This window comes from Centruroides vittatus, unplaced genomic scaffold (assembly GCF_030686945.1).
Source record: "Centruroides vittatus isolate TY-2023 unplaced genomic scaffold, ASM3068694v2 contig_134, whole genome shotgun sequence".
Classification (NCBI taxonomy): domain Eukaryota; kingdom Metazoa; phylum Arthropoda; class Arachnida; order Scorpiones; family Buthidae; genus Centruroides; species Centruroides vittatus.
The window spans coordinates 540,566-561,873 of record NW_027120852.1 but is presented as its reverse complement, the minus strand read 5'-3'; the positions used below and the strand labels follow the sequence as shown (position 1 = coordinate 561,873).

Sequence of the window (21,308 nt, the reverse complement as noted above, 5' to 3'; positions counted from 1 at the left end):
GTATGTGATGAATAATTTTGTTACCTACTTATATAAGATGATTGAAGATAAATAAATCATAATGAAAAAGAAGTTTTTATTTTCTTATCATCACCTCGTTATTAGTTAAAATCCAGAATGTATGGCGGCTTTTAACCATAATAAATCCGTCACACAGTAGTTTTTAACTTTAGCAGCTGATTTTTATTTCATCGTGCATAGTATATGAAGCACCTACACATATATGTAGTTAGACCTTTAGCACTTTTTAGCAAAACAAAAGAAACAAATGTATATTTTTTCTCCATACATTTTATTTCTTTGAAATTTTTTTAAGTATGAAAATTAAATTGCTAGGAAAACTTATAGAACTAATGTTGTTCGGCATTAAAAATTGTAAATAAAAATGTTTTGAGGCTAGAAGCCATATTTTAAAGTTACAAACCACTGTGTGTCGTATGATCCTCTATCATGGTTGCATCAGCTAACGTTCAGAATGCGTTATGTCTTTTCTTAATCACCACAATGCATCGTGGTCAAATATCATGAAAGCCACAACACGAATTTTGCTTTGTGATCGTTTTGAGTTAGCCACAACATGTTGTGGCCATTTTACAAATGACACGACATGAACTTTGCTTTGTGGTTGTTTTTTTGCTCAATGAGCAATTTTGGTCTTTGAGCCTAACATATACATCAAATTCCTCTATAATGATATTAATTAAGCAGAATAAGAAAGGACATTGTTATAGAGAGATTTATTGTTATAGCATGAATTTTTTTAAAAAGTATTTCCTTTCTCATTTAATGCTGTCAGATTACAAATAGGGTTATTTCTACAAAGTTAGACAATGTCAGAGAAGAAAAAACATCATATTATCAGTCTCTTCTGGTACAAGATTTAAGTGATTTTAATGCATATTATTTCTGAGTATATGTTAAATGTCAAAATCTAAATTTATCTTCCTATGCTTTCTGTACAATGCCTACTGATTGCAAGATCATTTGTTATAGAATCACTACATTAGAGTACATTTTATTCAAAAAATGATAAATAAATTAATATTAATTAAAATTTAATTTAGTGCATGATTATCATTGCAGAGAAAGGAAAATACTGTGTATTTTGCAGATTATATTAATTAAACAATAAAAAATTAGATCAAGATTTACAACAGTAGAGGATATTGTTCAATTGGGAGAAGTTTTAGTTTAAGCTAATACATAGCTAGTAGGACTGGGAACCATTTTTCTTATCATCACAAAAGGACTTATTGTTACGTTGATAATTGATATTAAAAGATTTGAATGTATGTATATTAAACTGTTTTCTCAATAACTATGCCTATAGAAACTGATATTAATATATTTACATTTGTTGCAATAAGCATTAAAACATGACATAAAATAGAAGAAATTATCATCAAACAAAAAATATATAAAACATTGTTTCATTGCTGTGCCAGACTATTCTATTAAATGTTTATCAAGCTATAATGTTCTTTATATTTATGTGCACAATAAAGACTATAGAAAATTAAGCTATTAGTTCATTGATAATTTTCACAATTATGAACCTATACAAGATTCAAGTCTGTGAATTTACTAGTTATTTTTTTATCTTTTCCTAAATATTTACTCTTTTTTCTGTCTCAATTAACATCAAAATATCATTAAATATACTCTATTACTACTTGTTTCATAAAATGTGAGAATAAAATGTTTTAATTAATGAAATTCCATTTTAATCATATTGAATACGCATTAATAATATACAATAAATAATTTTTTTCTATAAGAGTATGAAATAATATCAGATTAAAGTCGTACCATTTCAATGTCATAATCGTGAAATTTCTCGTAAGGATGTTTTTCTAAATAAGCCAAATGTTGTGCTTGATTTACGACCATCGAGTGAGGTTGTTTTCCTTTTTTCGTTTGTTGTAATCCAAGTTGTTGTTCTGTTGTGTGATGAACGGCATCGTGATGTAACATGACAATCATTTCTTGTTTGATAAGTTCTTCTGCCTTTTGTAGTTCAGTCAACGGCGGATCAGAATTTAACGGTCTCAAAATGGTCGTATTTATGTCGAGCGGTCTCGGAAGATTCCTCTGTACTGCCTGCGATTGCCTTTTTCTTTCTAACGCCACTAAAAATAAAAACTTTTAAGTATAAAAAAAAGTCTAAATTATATCAAGATATCTATTTTTCTTTGTTTACATTCAGACGTCTTATTTAATATAACTGAGAAATTGGTCATAGTTTAATATATAGTATCATAACCATATTCACACTCTTAGGTCAAACTTTAAGTAAAATTTAAATCATGAGTTACGTTTAAAATCAACGTTAGCTGCTTTAATTCTAAATTAACTCTATATTCTTTAACATTTCTTATTTTATTTGAACTATGTAAATTATCATAATTATTTTCATTACAAGCAAGTCTAATCTGAATGATGTCACAATTGTAAATAAAACTGAAAAATATTCTAATTAGAATTATATAACAGAAGATATAAGGATACAAAGTGGACTTAAATCTGAATCACTCATGAAGTAGATGAAGATTTTGCCATACAAAAAAATGTACTTTGATCACAATGTTTCCAAATATATAAAATATTTATTTGGCTGTCAAATGTAGTTTCAACTTGACAAAAAAAAAATTGCTAACTGCAATTATGAATAAATCAATTGATATAAAATCAACCAAAAAATATTTAAAACTTGAACAATAGTTTTAGTCAGCTTAATGGCATCTTTGTCATATAAGACCTGTAATTTATCCCTTATCAGAAAATGATTTTTTACTCTACTAAAAATTATCCAATTAATATAAAATTAGCATCTTATAATGAAAAAACACTTTAACAAAATTATTATTATATATTATTTTACACCGTTTCAGTCTGTTACAACAGATCATATTTGTTATTGCAAGAAACTCAAACTAATAATGTATAAGTGAGGCAATGAGGAATTTAGTGTAGAGATCACAACTGTAAACAAATGAATAGTGTCTTAATTAAAAAAATTTAGTGCAATAAATTGCAACAGAATAGCTTAAAGAGACCTTAGTGTTCCATAAAAATACTGCTTTCAGTTAACAGGCTGTAAAATTCTGGAGATAGTATCAAAACTTTCACCTCTACACTAAAAAATTTTATTTATAACCATTAGAAAATGTTTTTTGGCCTTATTTATAAGCCCACATCAGGTGTTCTATCTTTCCATTTTAGAATAACCCAAATTCTCCAAATGCTTTCAAATCAGAATTCTCAGAGTAGATGCTCTTGTGCTTCTGCCTCTTCCAATCTTTCTTCTTTTCCTTCCCTCATTGACATCCCACACTTTCCAATTCTTTGCTGCCCTGTACCTTTTATAAGAATGTTATTTAAACCTTCCATTTGGAAGAGGCAGAAGCATGAGAGCATCTATGCTAAGAAGAAAAGGATGGTGTAGGAAAAGGAAAATATCTAAGCCAAAGAAAGAAAATACTGAGAGGCAAGCTCGCAGAATTGGTCAAAAATGAGAAAAACAAAATTATGGAAATAATGCCAAAGTCTTGTCTCAAACGGTGAACTTGAATGTGCATCAAAGAGACAACAAAATGAGGCAACAACTGAAACAATACATTAGAATAGCAATATAAACTAAATACTTTAACTTACACAAAAAATCTAGTAACTACATTTGTTTATGCATCAACAATATTTTGCTTTAAAAACACATATAAATACTAAAATTAATGAGAGTAGCTTCTACACAATTTTAAAGCATCATGCTTAAAAACTATAACTGATTTTTTAGAGGAAAGTATCATCAAGCTTAAATGAGAGCAAGTTATCAAAATAAATTTTTTAACAAATATAAAAATTGAATAATATAAAGCTAAATATAAAAAAAATCTTGAAATTTTCAATTTGATTTATAGAATAAATTATACAAGTTATCATAACAAATCTTATTCTATTTATTGCAGTTTCTTCAAATTAATAGTCAATACAGTGGAACCTCGTACTTCAAATGACTCTAAGTTCAAACACAAAATTTGACAAAAATTTGCTTCACAGTTTGAACAATTCGAAGTTTGAATGACCTGGAATAAATTAAGTTCAAAGTATGAGGCACCACTGTATAGACATATGTAATATTATATGCTTCTCTAAAAGAGTTTCAAAAATAAAACTTTAAAATTATCCAAATTTAATTAGACATTATTTAACTTGTCCCGTGTTATTCCTGACATATCTTGGGCCACAACCTGCCGACCTTGACCGATTGACCCGAGATATCTCGTTTCACCATCGGAACATTTTTGAAACTAGATGTTGCTAGTCATTATAATTTTTATATTAAAACTAACTTCCAAAATATAATTTTTTTGTTTTTAACATTTATTAATATATTTATTTTGTTTGTGCAAAATAAAAAATTAATTTTGGATGATATAATAGCCACGATTATCTTTTTCAAAAATGTGTAATTTTTGTTAGGCTTAACATTGACAAAAATTCAATTTGGCACAACACGCAAAAGAGAAAAATTTCAACATTGGTTAGATTAATTACACTGAGCTTCTCTTTCAGCTTCTAATTTTGCATCTATGTCCGCTTGATCATCTAAAGTGTCTGGTATGGTTTCTTCCTCCCACGTGGCAGGTTCTTCTTCCGGAAGAACTATCTCGTAGTCATTTCTAGGAACTGGAAGCAATGATAAAGCTTCCCGTAGAGCCACCTTGCTTTCTCGCTAGAAATAAAATTTCATTATAAAATAAAATATTCTGAATAACTCCATGAGGATAATAATGATCACATTTATAAATAGATATTGTATATCAATATATTAGAACCAGGCACAGAATCATTTAAAGCACACTCCACTCTTGTTCACATCATTTGCGATTCACTCTGCTTGGTAATTTGTCCATATTATGATGTCAGTCAGTATACACACAGTACATGTTCCACCCACTACATTTGTTTTGCAATGGTTTTGTGATCTTTTAAACTAGCAAGCCAAGTGAATGATGTCCAGCAGACAAATCTCTGTGTTTAAGAAGAGTGTTATCCAGTATGCTGAAGAATATGTATACATTTTTCAGTGTGATATTAGGTATCTGATAGATTTCATGCTTGTTCATACAGATATAAAATCTTGCTGTTAAAACAATGATCTATGTAATTTTGACTGATTTTGTATTGATCCAAAGATCCTTTGTACCTGATAATGCCACAGTGGCCAACCTTTTTGGAAGTGAAGGTGCAATTACAAATTTTCATGAACGTTGTAGGCGCAACAATATGTAATGACATCATATATGTTTATTGTTAAAGTTATTTTTAATTTTTTTTTAAATTCTTAATTATACTTTCTTAAGATTTTTTTTTTCATTTAATTTTGTCATTTTTAATTTTGATTCTTTTTGATTTTATTTTATAGGTTAAAATAATAATAAAAATTTGTAATAACAATTTTATTGGACGACATTTATTACATAATACATGAAAAATTATTATTTGTTAATGAGAAGGTTGAGACTGTATTTCTTGACATAACTTTTCAAAATCAGGAGAGTGATGTAATGGCAGAATGATCATTAGTAATAAAAAAAAAATAAAAGATGGCGCTAAAATTTGATAGAATTCGATAAAATAATAACTTTTGTAGTGGAACTAAGTACTTATATTTTATTATATATAGAGTTATTTAATATATCAACAAATAATTACTTGAAAATTTCAATTAATAAATAAGTAATAAATAATTTCAAGAAAATTCTGCATAAAAGCTGGATCATGAAAGTGATTGGAAATAAAATTAAATAATTATTTTAATTTATCGGGAAACGTGTCGTGGGCACATAATAAATCGCCTGCAGGCGCACTTGAATCGCCTGCAGGCGCGGTGTTGGCCACCCCTGTGATAATGGATTAAAAAATTAATACACTGAAAATGTGGACATATAAAAGCATTGATGTACACACAAAAATAATGTGAAAACAAAATGCTTTTCAAAAATGCATTTATAACCATTTGAATATTGAATACATTAACTTTTTGCTGCATTTTTGAGTGCACACATTAAATTTGCAAGCTAACTTTTCTTTGAGTTTTGATGTCTCAAAAATTGTGTGTGCATTACATTTGATGGCACATTAGAACAGAGAAGAACAGTAGTTTATTTATAATGAATTTAAAATACTTACCATTGCATTTTTTGCATTTTGAACTTCATCAAAATTTAAATTTTCTTCTGGATTAATATTTAATTTATCACGCAGAGGGGTAGAACCACTCAGTTGATTTCTACTAGCTGTAGTAGAACCAAATGATTTATCCTGTCCTGGAGTCATGCCTGTAAAAAAAATACACATTTATATAACTGAATTGTAAATAAAAAGAAAGTTAAAACTTATTTGTACCGTCAGATATTGAGCTTTGTGAAGGAGTTCGAAACGGTGTAGTAATCAAATTATTTGGAGTCTGAATTGTATCTCTCTTAGGCGTGACACTGCTAAAATCGGAATCATGCAGAGGTGTATTTAATCCTCCTTTTAATGGAGTATCTACATTTGTTAGAGCCATAATATTTTGAGCTTCCTATATAATATTCAAGTTAAATAACAAAATTAACAACAGTAATTGAATTAAATTACATTCAAATAAATATTAATATACTGAAAAATTTACAGAATGCATTATGTAAATCTCAATAAGAAATTTACCATTAAAATAGTATCACGACTACTAAGTGGTGTCCGAGGAGTCCTGATGTTGGCCGTGCTGGGAGTTAAGTTATAATCTGCTAACAATGCATTTGAAGCTTTATTACCGGTTTCTTCCACAACTTCTCGGGTATTTTCACTAGCTTTTCCTAATTTTACCACCTAAAGCAACAATGTAAAATAATTTAAGCAATCCCATTACACAACACAATTTTAAAAATAACAACAAATCTTGTTTAATAATCTGTATTTTCATATTTTCAACGAATTCAGTAAAGACATTACACTCTAAAACTCAAGTCAACCAATTAAATATGCAATAGAAATTACTGATTATTAAATAAGATCATTGAGTGAATTTAATATATATTAAAAAATGAGTAACAAACCTGTTCCAACTCTGCATCAGATATCTGAGGTGTAGGTAAAACCAATTTACTTCTTTTTCTAGATGGTTCTACATTTCCAGATAACATTGCTGTCGGCATATCATTCTCTTTTCTTTGTTTAAGCTTCTGTTTATCTTTCTTTCTCTCTTTCTAAAATTAAATAAATTTATTTAATAATTTTTATACTTATAATTCCATAAAACTTCTTATTAATATGCAATACTTTTAAGCTATTTATACTTAATTAATCTATTGAAATCAGAGAATAACTAAATGTGATCAGAGATTCATCTGATCACATATAATAACTGAAAAGAAATAAAAGACTATACTGTCTATCAAAATTTTAAAATTGCAATCAATAACAAAATTATAAGTTTGTCATTAAAAGAGAAACATCACGGTTAACTTTAATAAATACTTCTTACAAACTGTAAAATCAATTCTCAACTGTTACATGTCAGATTCAAACAATTGAGTAATACTCTGATATAGGAAGGAATGCAAGAATTTAGAGTATTTATATTAATATAACAGCAACAATGAAAGTACACACTTTTTATTCCATATCTTAAAAAAATGTGATAACAATAGTAATAGTAATTTTTAAATTTTCAGCAATTCAAATCCTAAAAAAGAAATATTAATTTGTTGTAAATTACATAGGTAAATTTTTGCATCAGATTTACTGGTCCATGCAATGTTACGAAATGTTGACCTTTTACAAATCATTACAAAACTTCAAAATTTAAAATATAATAGGAAAAAAGTATTTTGACCTATTTTGACCTTTTATAAAATTTGTAAAGTTTGATTACAATTTAATTTAAAATGAAAGAGTTAAAAATGCAAACTGTTTAACTAATTATCTAACAAAACTGTTTATGGAAGACACTCAATGTATACTAGCGTACAGCACACTCTCTTTTAAACTAAACTGCCAAGTTCAGTTAATAAGATTTCAGATGACACATCACTACTCAAGTAAGATGTACAGTTCTGTTAACAAGCAGTTCATTTAAAAACAGTCTTATGCTGCCTCCTTATTCAGGCAATGATAACAAAAACAAAGCAGTTTGAGATTCATTTGAAAAATTATTTGCATTCATTTTGATATTTATTTTGGTATGAATTCTTAATAAAGCAAAAGTTGCTTTAATAGATCCATTAAAGTACCTTTTGTTTCTTTTAGACATTTTTAAGTTTGGTCAACTATCTTTGTTCTTATAGTTTCAAAATTTCTCACATTTCATTAGTATGAGTAAGACCAATGATATAATTAATCTCAGAAGAGTAAATATCAAGTTAGTTAGTGAATCTAAAGTGAATTTAAACTTAAAAATTATTTTTTAATAACCTAATATAGCTACACTGGCCATATGCAGCTTGCAAATCACATACAACTTTTAAATGCCAGAAACACAGTTTATGCAAAATGCCTGATCATTCAAAATTTAAAGTGACAAAGTTATAAAAAATCAACATACATTTTAAAAAAATGGCAAAAATATTACTTTAGAAAGACTGAAACAGTAGACTATGCCTGATTGATATCCACAAAATAAAAAGTCTAATTTAACTGAAAGCAACCAAGGAATAATACAATCATGGATATCTTAAAATTACAATGCTACATTAAGTTCTATTTATTATTGAAAACTTTCCTATTGTGTTATCAAGTTCAAAAAATTTACAAGAAATTACTTAAAATCAAAGTGAAAAAAGATAATTTTCTCAAATTCTTTTGGTAATACTATTATCATTCTCAAGCATGTGGAATAATGTGATTTTTCCACACATGGAAATGATAATGTAGAATTATTGAAAGTACTTGTAAACTTGTTTTGTACTTTAATTATTAATTGAAAAGTATCTTATGGTGTTATCAAGTTCAAAACATTTATAGACATATAAGGCATTTATAAATTTTAACACTTTTCAATAATTAATATGCAATTCTTTGTTGTACAGTATGTTGTTAAACTCAATTATATTGCCATATCATTTATTTTCATTTCTTCATTTGTTTCACTTTATTTTAATACATAGAAATATATAACAAAAAATACATGGACATCTTTCTCACTGAAAAATCTGGATTTGGTATTCTCAATAAAACTATAAATCTTTTACTTTAAAATTATGCATGCCTATGTAATTCTATTATCATCTCTGATTTGTGTCAATGCTGATTAGAATAAGTGTAGTTTCAAAAGTACATTTAGATAATCATTGCTTCAATAAAACTTGCTTTCTAGTAAATAAAAAAACATATATTATTTTAGCTACTCGAAAGATTATACACAAAAATGAAACATATAGAAAACTTTAATTTTTTTACTTCATACAGCACTTGAAGAACACAAACAGTAAACTGTGGAATTGATTCAAGTTTCTGGAATTTACTAAACCTCTCTAGAATGTTCAAAATTGTTCTCTGACAGATGGCATCTAGAACTTTCTTGTGGAGTACATAAATGAAGGGTGTTGAGGTGCACTACATAAGCGAAAAGATATTGTGTGTGGCAATGCCAACTTTTTAAAAATCAAGTTTGCCAATTCCTTCTTATGACCAAATTCATATATGTGCACTTTACAATTTGGTATAAAAGGAGCCAAATCTTATTGCTGTATGGTGCAATAATTTCATCTCTAACTCTACAATCTATGACTCGGAAAATTTAAAGCTGGTAATATGAAGTTGAAGATAAGCTATGATCTTGAAGGCCTTCTGTCCTATTGGATGATAAGCAGCAACAGCTGGTGGAAGCCAACCTATACCTGACCATGCAAGAAGTAAGCAAGACAGTTGGTTGTGACCAGTCCACTATAGTTTGTCATTGGAAAGGTCTGCAAGTCTTTCTTTATGACAACACTAGAGCACGTCTTGAGATTGACTCGAGAGAAGCTGCTTAATCTCGGCTGGCAGGTTCTCCCTCACCTCCATACAGCACAGTTGTACCATCCAATTACCATTGCTTCCATTCCATGCAACTCTTCTTGGATGGATAGCAGTTAGTGGATGAGTAGGAGATAAAAATTGCACTTACAGAGTTCTTTGAGTCAAAACAACCCGAGTTTTATTCAGCAAGAATCCATGACTTGCCTAATCAATGAAACAAGATGCTTGAATATAATGGCAGCTATTTTCTGGAATAAACTATTTTTTGTTTTTAAAATATATGTTATACTATAAAACTCTACAAAATTCCAGAAACTTTCACATCAACTCAATATTCAGAAAAAGATTTCAAATTAATACAGATAAGAATATGCAATTTATGCTATATGTTTCAAAACAACTTGATAACTTTGTATCCCAAATAGAATGATGTTTATATATTCATAAAGATATATTTGTTTTATAAATCATGCTTATAAAAGTTTATTGTGCTGGTCTAGTTAATTTCTGTTAATACTTGAATATATTCATCTTCAGAAATTTATTTATGACAATCATTAATATTGTAATTAATGTGTCCTGTGTTATTCCCAACATATCTTGGGTTGCAACCTGCTGACCTTGACCGGTTGACCCAAGATATCTCGTTTCAGCATCAGAATGTTTTTGAAACTAGATGTCGCTAGACGTTATAATTTTTATATTAAAACTAACTTCTGAAATATAATTTTTTTGTTTTTACATTTATTTAAATATTTATTTTGTTTATGCAAAATAAAAAAATAATTTTGGACAATACAATAGCTATGATTATATTTTTCAAACACATGTAATTTTCATTAGGCTTAACATTGACAAAAATTCAATATGGTGCGACATGCAATGAAGAAAAATTTCAACGTCGGAAAGATTAAATTAAAACTTTTATAAAATCTAGCTGCTATATTTATTTCACTTACTTCTTCTCTTTCACTTCTAAGCTCGCCATCTAATTGCTGTTGCCTTAATTTTTTATAATCTGGTTCAATGGGTTCGTACACTTCTTCGGAAGTATCGTAGAGTCCGGGAGCGGGTTTCTTCTGAAATGGTATTTCTGCATTGTAATCCACGCCTCGCTTCTTCTTTTTTCGAGGAGCCAATTCGATTCCAGCCATTCTTAATTCTCTACGTTTCTGAAGTGCTGCCAAACGTCTTGCTTCTTCTAACTGTTTTTCTCTCGCTTTCCGCTTGGCCTTCTTACCTTGAGTATTAGCCAGTCTTGCTCTTGCTTCAGACAACATCTCCAATTCTGTACAAGAAAATTAATTTATAATTATTGGAAAGTAATTAAAAATTTGCAAAAATTACATAGGAATCATTAAAGAACTATAAAACAGACTACAAGCAAAATCTATGAGGAACAGTATGCTAAGGTCACTTAGTTTGATTTAAAGGTGACGAAAACTTAGGATTTGTGTATTAGTAATGAAATGGCTGATAATTACTGAATAAAATTAACAATATACTTATGTAAGTATATAGTTAACAAGACAATGACAATAATTCCCTTAAAGTTAGACAGAACTCGCAGACTAAATCAAGATACAGATGCAGACCCATAGTTCTGTTCACTATTCAGTAATCTATTAGAGGAGATAACTGAGAGGAGAGAGTAAGGAGAAAAGATTACAGGAAACAATGTTAAAATAATCTTTTCTCTTGTTAACTGGCAAAGAATTAAATTTAAAAAAATAATGACTAGGTCAGTCTACAGACCATCTCATACATTTAAAAAATAATAATAATACATGGAAGATACAAAATGTCTTCACAAATTCGTCATTCACAATCACCATTCACACACAATCCTCGTATAGAGAGAACCTTTTACTGGAGGCTACAACTCCACAAAAATGTCCTCTAGTGACAATTCTGTAATTAATAACTGAATGAGGTTTCTGTAGACATTTTGTATCTTCCATGTATTTTTATATTTTTTAATACCATCAGCCAACTTTAATCAACTATTTGTTTTTAGTTTTAAGTTACATATTTTATAGTTAATAACATGAACAAAATTATTCTTATACAGAGAGAATAATTATTTTTCTCTTAATTATTTTAAACTTCTTTGCTTACTCAAGCTATTAATATGGTCAGTTATTTTATTCAACTATGTACTGTACTTTCATATAAAAGCTATATTTATAATGCAATAAATTAGAATTGAAATTTTCAAAACAAAAAATACCATCTTCATCCATATCTTTAGGATCAGGTCTTGCAGGTTTTGTCTCCGGATTTGGATCTATTTCTCCCGGTTTCAATTTACGAGGATCGTCTGCAACGTCGCCATCTTCCTCTCGTCTTTGAGCTTGATCTCTAAATTTTACATTAAAGAATTTTTATAAATATTAAAGTGAAACAAAAATGTAAAAATACAAAATAATTAAATAAAAAATAATAAAATTTGAAGTTAGAAATTATTTTTAAAATCTATAACAAAACAACAAATTTGTTAGATGTTTATAAACATTCTAAATTCAATAGTTTGGTTCATGATTATTTGTGGCTGATTAATGAAATCATTTATTGATTAATATTTAAATAGAAGCAAAACATTCTATATTAATAATTTCCATACTATATAATTTTAAAATGAAGAGGAAATATCAATACTCATCTTCTCAAGCTCCTTAAAAAATTTAAAACTTTTCTATAATTTTTGATTAAAAATATAATAAAAATAAATAAAACTTACAATAAATATTCATAATGTTCCAAGCACTGAGCTGCAGTTCTACCAATAATTGGTGCAATAGTCCTCCATTGGGTAGGCATTAATTTGGCCAAATGCAGTAATTTTTCTTCTTCTTCCCTCGTCCATTCAGTTTTTTTAATGCTCGGATCCAACCATTCGTACCTAGTAACAAGTTTAAAAAAATGTATTATTGTATAATTTAATAAAATTTGTATTATAAATTTCACCAATAATATGTAATAGAAAATTGAATACATTATTCAAAATGTACTGCAATTTTATTTTATAAAAAAATCAGCAGCATCACTCCAGTTTTAATGTCTTGTATGCAGCATTACTCATGAAATATTTTCAAATTATATTATTTTTTCTGAATCAGAGGCACTACAATTCTAGCTGCAATCACCCCAATCAATTATAAAACTTTATCATGTTGTTTTATGCCATAAACATCTTCTTTTAAAGTTTTTCCTTATTTCCCAATGATTAATTTTATATAAAATCATAATTCTATTGTATTAATATTGTGATATTGGAATATTTCAATGAGCAATTTTAAATATTATAGGTAAAACAATAAATAATCAATCTAACATAAAAGAAATACACACAGTTAACAGAAAAGCCAACTCAATATAATCTATTCTTAATTCTTTTGATGTTATTTTATTTTTAAACCAATGAAAGCAAATTTTATATTCTAAATTCTTCATTAGAATTTCAAATATTAAACAAGAAGAGTTCATAAATACTGATTTGCAATACTCGCTATTTATGAAGTTCTTACATATTCCTTCTAGAAACTTTTACTAAAGAGATATTAATCAAGGAAAACAGAGTTGTTTCCATCAACAGAAATCATGACACTTAAAAATCATCATATGCCAACTTTTAAATGTGAAGATTCCAAATATATTTAATAAAATATTTAGTACAGCTTCTAAATTAATAAATCAATCATAAACACTTACTTATAAATTGTTTTAAATTTGGCAATTCCTATTTGTATCTTAATAATTTGCTCCCAGAGACAACAATATACATATTCAAACTACAAAACTAACTTTACAACATACAACAATTCTATTTTATTTATTTATGCTTATAATATCCAAAAGTTTATCCATAATACTGCGTTCACACACAATCCACAACTCACTTTGATCTCGATTGTAAATGTCACTAGTCAAATGTCCAGCTGTTCGCACAGGCAGTCCACTTGAGAACCCAGCTATTGCAAGCAATGATAAAACTAACATAACTATGCGGTAAGTCATAAATACCAACAAACAAAATGGAAGTTTTGGTTAGAAATAAATACTTTTTCTTGCCATATATCTAATAATAGCCAGGTCTCATTGTCTCTCCAAATATCTTTTTTATTTCTGTTGACATCCCGACATGTGTTCCGCAGCCATCTTGTTTCTTCTCACGCACGTGGGATTGTGGGAACTCTCTTATGACTGGATATAGTTTCAAAAACTCCCTTGAGTCAATCACGATTGAACCTCGTTTCAGTCAAGATAAAAACGATTGAGAGAGGTCGCACCACGGCACAGTCACTGACCTTGATCACAATCTAGATTGAAATGCTCAGTGCAAAAGGGGTATAACATTTGTTAATGCTGCTGCTTAATCTCTGTCATGTAACTGTTTACACTATAACATAAATTTAAAGACAGATATAATTATGATTATTAATTCAATTAATTAAAATTTCTTAATTACCATCTCGCTTTGCACTGTTTGGCAGATTTTCGATGCAAGAGAGAGGCTATACGAGACCACTGATTTTTTCCATATTTCATAACTGCAGCCTTCAAGATTTCATCCTGTAAATATAAATAGTGATTATTTCTAATCATTATCAATAAATATTCACAAATATTTTTTATATTATATATATATACATATGTACTATATATATAAACAGTATTACATATTTATATGTAAACTCATAAATACAAGATACAGCATGTTTTGCCAGTTACAAGATTTTAATTTGATGTCAGAGATTCCCATTTACACCACCCCCTTAGTTTGTCTTAGAGTTAACTAATCTTATTTGTTATAATTTTTTTGAATTTAATAACAAACCTATCTGCAGAAGAGAAGAGTACCAATAGGAAGTCCTTTTTTAGGTGTATTGTATGAATATGTCTTAACAGTGATGGTGAGATTTATATTATCTTCCTGTATCATACAGATTCTTTCATATGCATAATGTATTGATGAGTGCAGCTGGATGGCCGTGCGGTCAAGGTTAGCAGCCTGCCATCCTGGGGGACCCGGGATCGAATCCGGATGGGTCAAAAAATCCCCAGAAATTTTTCGGGAGGTGGTCCATCCAGATATGTCGGTCCCCGTCCCTCACCACCCAGCTGCCCCATTGTGGGCCTGGCCAAACCCATAATGGGCTTGCTATAAGAGGCCCTCTTAGCACCCACAGGATGGTAAGAGTCACCAAAAAAAAAAAAAAAATATATTGATGAAATGCTTTCTACTTGGTGCAAGAAATCTAATTTAGAAAAGGTTTTGGGTAAAGTAAATAGCAGCCCAAACTTTCAATCCGACTAGTACAAGAGAGCAGCCATGGTAGCATTTTATAAATACACACGCTCCTCTCAAGGAGAGACAAATTACTATATTTTAAGAAAAGCAGGATAACAGCCTTTGTTAATACCATCAAATTCAGATGATCATATTAATTATGCATCATAATGTTCAGAATAGGCAAATAAACTGAATTACATTCAAAACATTGCAGCACAACATGGATATTGAATAAAGACAATTTCAATTATCAAATTTTGTAATAAAAAGCCAGTGTTCTCCCGACCCTTTACACCAGGTATTCTGACCAGATTTTTCATGAAATTTATTGGCTGCCCAGCCAATAAACTTCATGAGAAGTATATATACTTGCACAGTAATACCTTGGCTTACGCTACCCTGACTTATGCAAACTCGGAGTTACGCAATTTTCAAATCTTGTCGATTCGTCTGTCTTTTATTTGAGCGCCACACAACTCTTGATTACTCACTCCCTCCACACTATTGTTCAGCTTACATGTTTGAACGTGTCATGTGAAAACGACACATAGCTACAATTTATTTTGTGTTATTTATTTCTGTGATTGTTATATCTACAGAGACTTGAGAGACTCTACTATGTCAACAAAATGAAGTAGAACTGATTCTTCTACATCAAACAAGAAAATAAAAACTTTACCTTTGGAATGTAAGGTTAACATTATTAAAGACTTCAATACAAAAATGAAAATTTTGAATTGGCAAAGAAGTTTGATCTACCGGAATCAATGGTCAGAACAATTATAAAAGGTAAAGAAAAAATTCTCAAAGATGAAAAATGCTAAATCTTTAAATTCAAACATCATTCATAAACATTGCGGTATTATCACTGAGATGGAAACAATGTTAAAATTATGGTGTGATAATCAAGTGAATGTGAAAAATTGTCCTGTTGATCAGAACATGGTGTGCTCTCAAGCTAAGCTGATTTTTGAGAGATTGAAAGAGGATGCTGGATAGGTGGCTAAAGATGAAGAGTTTAAAGCTAGTAACGGTTGGTTCAGCCGATTGAAAAGTTGCTGTAATTAGCATAGCATTGCAGAAAGTGGAGAGGCGGCAAGTGCTGATAAAGAGGCTGCGTCTTACTATCCAGAGAAATTCAAAGCTATGATAGATGAAGGTGGCTATATCAGCCAAACCATATTCAACGTAAATGAGACTGGCCTGTTCTGGAAGAAGATGCCTAAAAGAACTTTTATCGTGCGTGAAGAGAAAACCTTTCCAGGTTTTAAGGCTGCCAAAGATTGATTGACAGTGATGGTTGGTGCAAATGCAGCTAGTGATTGTAAGTTAAAACCTCTCTCAGTTTATCGCTCAGAAAATCCAAGAGCATTGAAAAATAAATCTAAAGCTGGCTTGCCTGTGATGTGAAGTCAAATCGTAAAGCTTAAGGTGACAGCTTCCCTTTTTCAGGTCTGGTTTGGTCATCACTTCATACCTAAAGTCAAACGTTATTGCTAATCTAAACAAATTCCATTTAAAGTGATGCTAATAATCGACAACGCACCAAGTCATCCCCCTGCAACTTTAACTAATTTTGACCCACGTGTGAATGTTGTATTTTTGCCACTAAATGCAACCAGCTTGCTTCAACCGATGGATCACGGAGTCATCAAAACATTCAAAGCTTATTACAAGAGACGATCGTTTGCACATCTGCATGAAGCTATGAGACAAAACAATGAGATCTCTGTTAAAGACTTTTGAAAACAATTCAATGTTTTAGATGAAGTGAGAATCATTGGACAATCTTGGAATGAAGTTTCACAAAAAACTTTCAGTGGCATCTGGAAAAAACTGTATCTTTTTTTCCACCACTGAAACTCAGGCAGAATCAGTGCCAGAGCCTGATGAAATCGGTAATGTGATTAAAGAAGTTGTCGATCTTGCCAGACAAATAAATTTAGAAGTGGATAGTGATGATGTTCAAGAACTGCTGGATTCCCACAATCAGGAGCTGACAATTGATGAGCTCATAGAAATGTGTGAGCAAGAGCAAGACATTGAAGAACTTAATTCTTTAGATCTAGTTCAATCACAAGATTGAATGACAGTTGGAAACTTGACAGAAGGCCTCAGTTCAATTGAAAAGGAGTTACAAATTTTAGAAAATATAGACTCCAATAAAGAGCACATTTCTTCTATAAAACAAGAAATAAAAAATTTATTAGCATGCTATGAGGAAATTTTGCGGGGAAAAAAATCTTTGAGCCGTCAGACGAATTTGTTAGATTTTATGAAGCCTTCTACATCAAAATAACTTTGGTTTACGATTTTAATAATATAATTTGTTATACATATGTATTATCTAAGATTTTATTAAACATTTTTTTCTAAATTATTGTTTTATTTAGTCTCCGGCCCCAATTACAAATAATTTGTATGTATTTATATGTGAAATTATACCCCGACTTATGCAAATTTGACTTTTGTGGTTATCGCTCAGTCCCACCTATCGTGTAAGTTCGGGGTATTACTGTATATACAAAAATACGACTTTTTTATATTCTTGGAGCATATACATCCTGATTATTAACATATGCTTATCAAGACCATACCATATATCTTGGCAGATAAGACAATAGTTGAACCATAAAAAAAGGCCCCAAAATCCGGGGTTGTCTTGTAGGACAGATACAAAAACTTAGATTGAAATTTATATAAATTAAAACCATTATAAAAAAAACGGTCAAACCATAATTATTTACTAGTAGAGAGTAGGGCATGTGCACAAAACAGAATAGCCCATACGACGTTTTGATGAATAGTCGAGGTCATTACCCGAATGCCAAAGCAGTGTGAATGCTTGCAACAATCACAAGGCAGTGCTGCCAGATGCAAGAAAATAAATTTTTTCATTTGAAAAATTACAAATAGGACATAATTCCGTATATGTTATACAGTATTATTATTCAGACGATGATCACTGATCTAAACTAAATTCATAGGCCATTGATAGTTTGGGATTGTCTTATAGGACAGATATAAGCTAAAACTATAAAACTTCGACGAAAATTTATACCTCGTCTCATCTGAAAGTCGTCTTATCTGCCGAGATATATACGGTATTTAAAATTTAAACAAATATGCATTCTTTCCAACAGATCAAATAACATTCAATATGAATATATCCAAAATTATTTTAACACATTTATGAGAATATCTTTTAAAAGTACTTTCACAAGAACTACACACCATAAAAACCTTAAATCACCAGGAAAGAATTTTAATATCCTTAATTTTCATGCAAAGACTAAATTTGATAAATTAAAGACATACAGGAACATATTTTATGGAGCGGACAACTTAACTTCTTTAAATAGACATTTCAGGCCGCAGACACCAGTTCCAGTTCTTACAGTTCTGCAGCCAAAGACAGGTCTAAGGCCCAAAATGTATTCTGCATAATGACTATTTAAAAAACTTAAATCATCCATCTCCATAAAATACAAATCTGTACAATAAATTCTTAGTTTATCAAATTATATAATTTAAGAAATACAATAATTAAAGGACAAGAAACTTCAAGAAAATCAACATTACATTACATTCCAATTTTTGAACACTAAAGACAATCTTAGTAGTAGATCAAAACAAATCTGTCCAAAAATTAAGTATATTAAAATTCTTTATTGGTAAGTTAAGCTTTTTACAGCACATAATCATCAAATTCCAACTGTCAATGGATAAACATTACAAGAATCTATCAACGAGGTCAAGTAAATCATAAATTTCATTATAAACACGTGGCGAACTTGCGACACGCCAACAGAGACCAACAGATAGCGACGACCATCTTCTTGCCTCGCACTTTTACCGAGACACCCATCATCCACCAAAGGCGGCACATAGCGATCATCGGAACGATCGCCGTACACATTATTCCAGGCTCCACAATTTATACATACGGTATTACATATAGTATGTACATAATTCTACAATATTATATAGTATGTACTGTACATAATTAAAAAGGAATTATTACTTCAGCTTTGCTTTCTTTTTGGTAGCCATCGACCACCAAAAATGGATGAAATGTAAGCGAATTTGGAAGTGTTTTGTAAACAACAAATTACTTTACACCGAATCAGTGTAATCGATTTCATTTTTTCTATGATAATTGTGTATTTAAATGATAATAATCAGGTGTTTTATCAGAAATTCTGTTGCTCTCCTGCATCATTATTGATTTTTATATTGTTTTTATTTATCCCTTGCCTCTCTAAACACGTTTATGATGGAAAGAATGAAATACAAAGAATATTTGTTACCTCCGTATTCCTCCAAACGCCTCCTTTAATCATAATCCGAGGCATGATTAATATTATTTGATTTAACAAATATTAATAAAAAATATAAAACTACTCCGGCCACAAACGATTCCACAACTTTCCTTTGCCCACTTTCTCACGTCGCCGAAAACTTTTCAGCCCAAATGTCGCCAAATTTATAGAAAATTTTAAATAAACTAATTTGGTAAGTGTTGTTATATTAATATGTTATATAAATACTTTAATTTTAAGTAAATTAGAAAACTAATCTAAATATAGTTTTTTTTAACTTTTCGTTCTATGAGCACTAAAAGCGCCGTCCTTCACCACCTTTTTTTTTTTTTTTTTTTTTTAACTCTTTTCGCCCTGTGGGCACTAAGAGGGCCTCTTTTAGTAGGCCCATTATGGGTTCGGCCAGGCCCACAATGGGGCGACCGGGTGGTGAGAGTCGGGGCCAAACATATTCGGACGGACCACCCCGAAAAATTCTTAGGGATTTTTCGACCCGTCCGAATTCGATTCCGGGTCCCCAGAGCGGTAGGCTGCTATCTTGACCGCTCGGCCATTTGGCCGTCCTACTTGTCTTAACCATTACATTTTGACGGCCGGATGGCCGAGCGGTTAAGGTGGCAGCCTACCGCTCTGGGGGACCCGGGATCGAATTCGGACGGATCGAAAAATCCCTAAGAATTTTTCGGGGTGGTCCGTCTGGATATGTCGGGCCCCGTCCTTCACCACTCGGTCGCCCTATTGTGGGCCTGGCCGAACCCATAATGGACCTTCTAAAAGACGCCCTCTAGTGCCCACAGGACGGAAAGAGTTAAAAAAAACCATTACATTAAATTTTACAAAACATTACATTTTATACCATTTATGCATTTCATTATATCTATTTCAAAAATCCTTGTATATTGCGTTTCTACTTATGGTATCTATCATTCATAAAGTGATAAAGGTTTTGTTAAACGTTCGAAGAAAGGAGGGGGGTTACGGAAACTTGGACAAACTGGGAGAAAGGAACAGGGTAAAAAAAAAAAAAAAAAAAAAAAAAAAAAATGCGGACATGATTTATGGACAGCCCCATGATGTTCGAGAATATCCCAACTCTTCGTAAATTGATTATAGCAGCTCGTCTCTGTGAGGATGAGTTGAAGATTCGAGACAAAACCGTGCAATGATCCGTCGAAATCCCACTCTTTATAGACAGAGATGACAAAATTCACTACAAAATCCAAATTTTTAACATTAAATTGAGTTGCTACGCAATAATAAAACGACCACCCGACCAACCCGTTTGGTGTGGGTGTGGGTTATCTCCTGGAGGTTTACATACCTAACAGGTTTTCAATAAGAATTAATCAGTTTCCTTCAGAGAAATCGGATCTTTTCATTTATTTTGGAAGGAGCCAATTCAGTCTTTTCATTGTTAATTTTCCAATGAAATTGTTAAATCAGAATGAAAATTAATAAATAGCCTACTTTAAATCTGTTATCCCCCGCTATAGTTTATACATTACGTACGTATATACATTAATATTCCGTCTGAATCTTAATTAATTAGAATAGTTCGGGTTCATTCATTGTCTCGTTTCGTCTATTTTCACACATGTTTTGTGTTACGGCAGTCAACAGAATAGCACAATTTTTTATAAACTCTAATTTCTTTATCGAACATTAAAAATCGCGGAAAAGATTAAAATTAT

At 30.4% G+C, this 21,308-nt stretch overlaps 1 protein-coding gene across 1 annotated transcript in view; it reads right to left on the bottom strand.

Annotated features, from left to right (window-relative positions):
• The window catches only part of Cdc5 (cell division cycle protein 21), a 28,850-nt gene extending 9,138 nt beyond the window's left edge, over positions 1-19,712 (bottom strand). Inside the window, exons 1-11 of the mRNA XM_067289140.1 lie at positions 19,606-19,712; positions 14,471-14,574; positions 12,743-12,904; positions 12,233-12,363; positions 10,962-11,290; positions 7,101-7,250; positions 6,712-6,873; positions 6,409-6,586; positions 6,193-6,341; positions 4,555-4,732; positions 1,810-2,129 (exon numbers count right to left, since the gene is read on the bottom strand). Of these exons, the coding sequence (XP_067145241.1) occupies positions 1,810-2,129; positions 4,555-4,732; positions 6,193-6,341; positions 6,409-6,586; positions 6,712-6,873; positions 7,101-7,250; positions 10,962-11,290; positions 12,233-12,363; positions 12,743-12,904; positions 14,471-14,574; positions 19,606-19,650 (1,908 nt within the window). The 5' untranslated portion in view covers positions 19,651-19,712. The remainder of the gene's footprint in view (positions 1-1,809; positions 2,130-4,554; positions 4,733-6,192; positions 6,342-6,408; positions 6,587-6,711; positions 6,874-7,100; positions 7,251-10,961; positions 11,291-12,232; positions 12,364-12,742; positions 12,905-14,470; positions 14,575-19,605) is intronic.
• Positions 19,713-21,308: the final 1,596 nt, after the last annotated feature.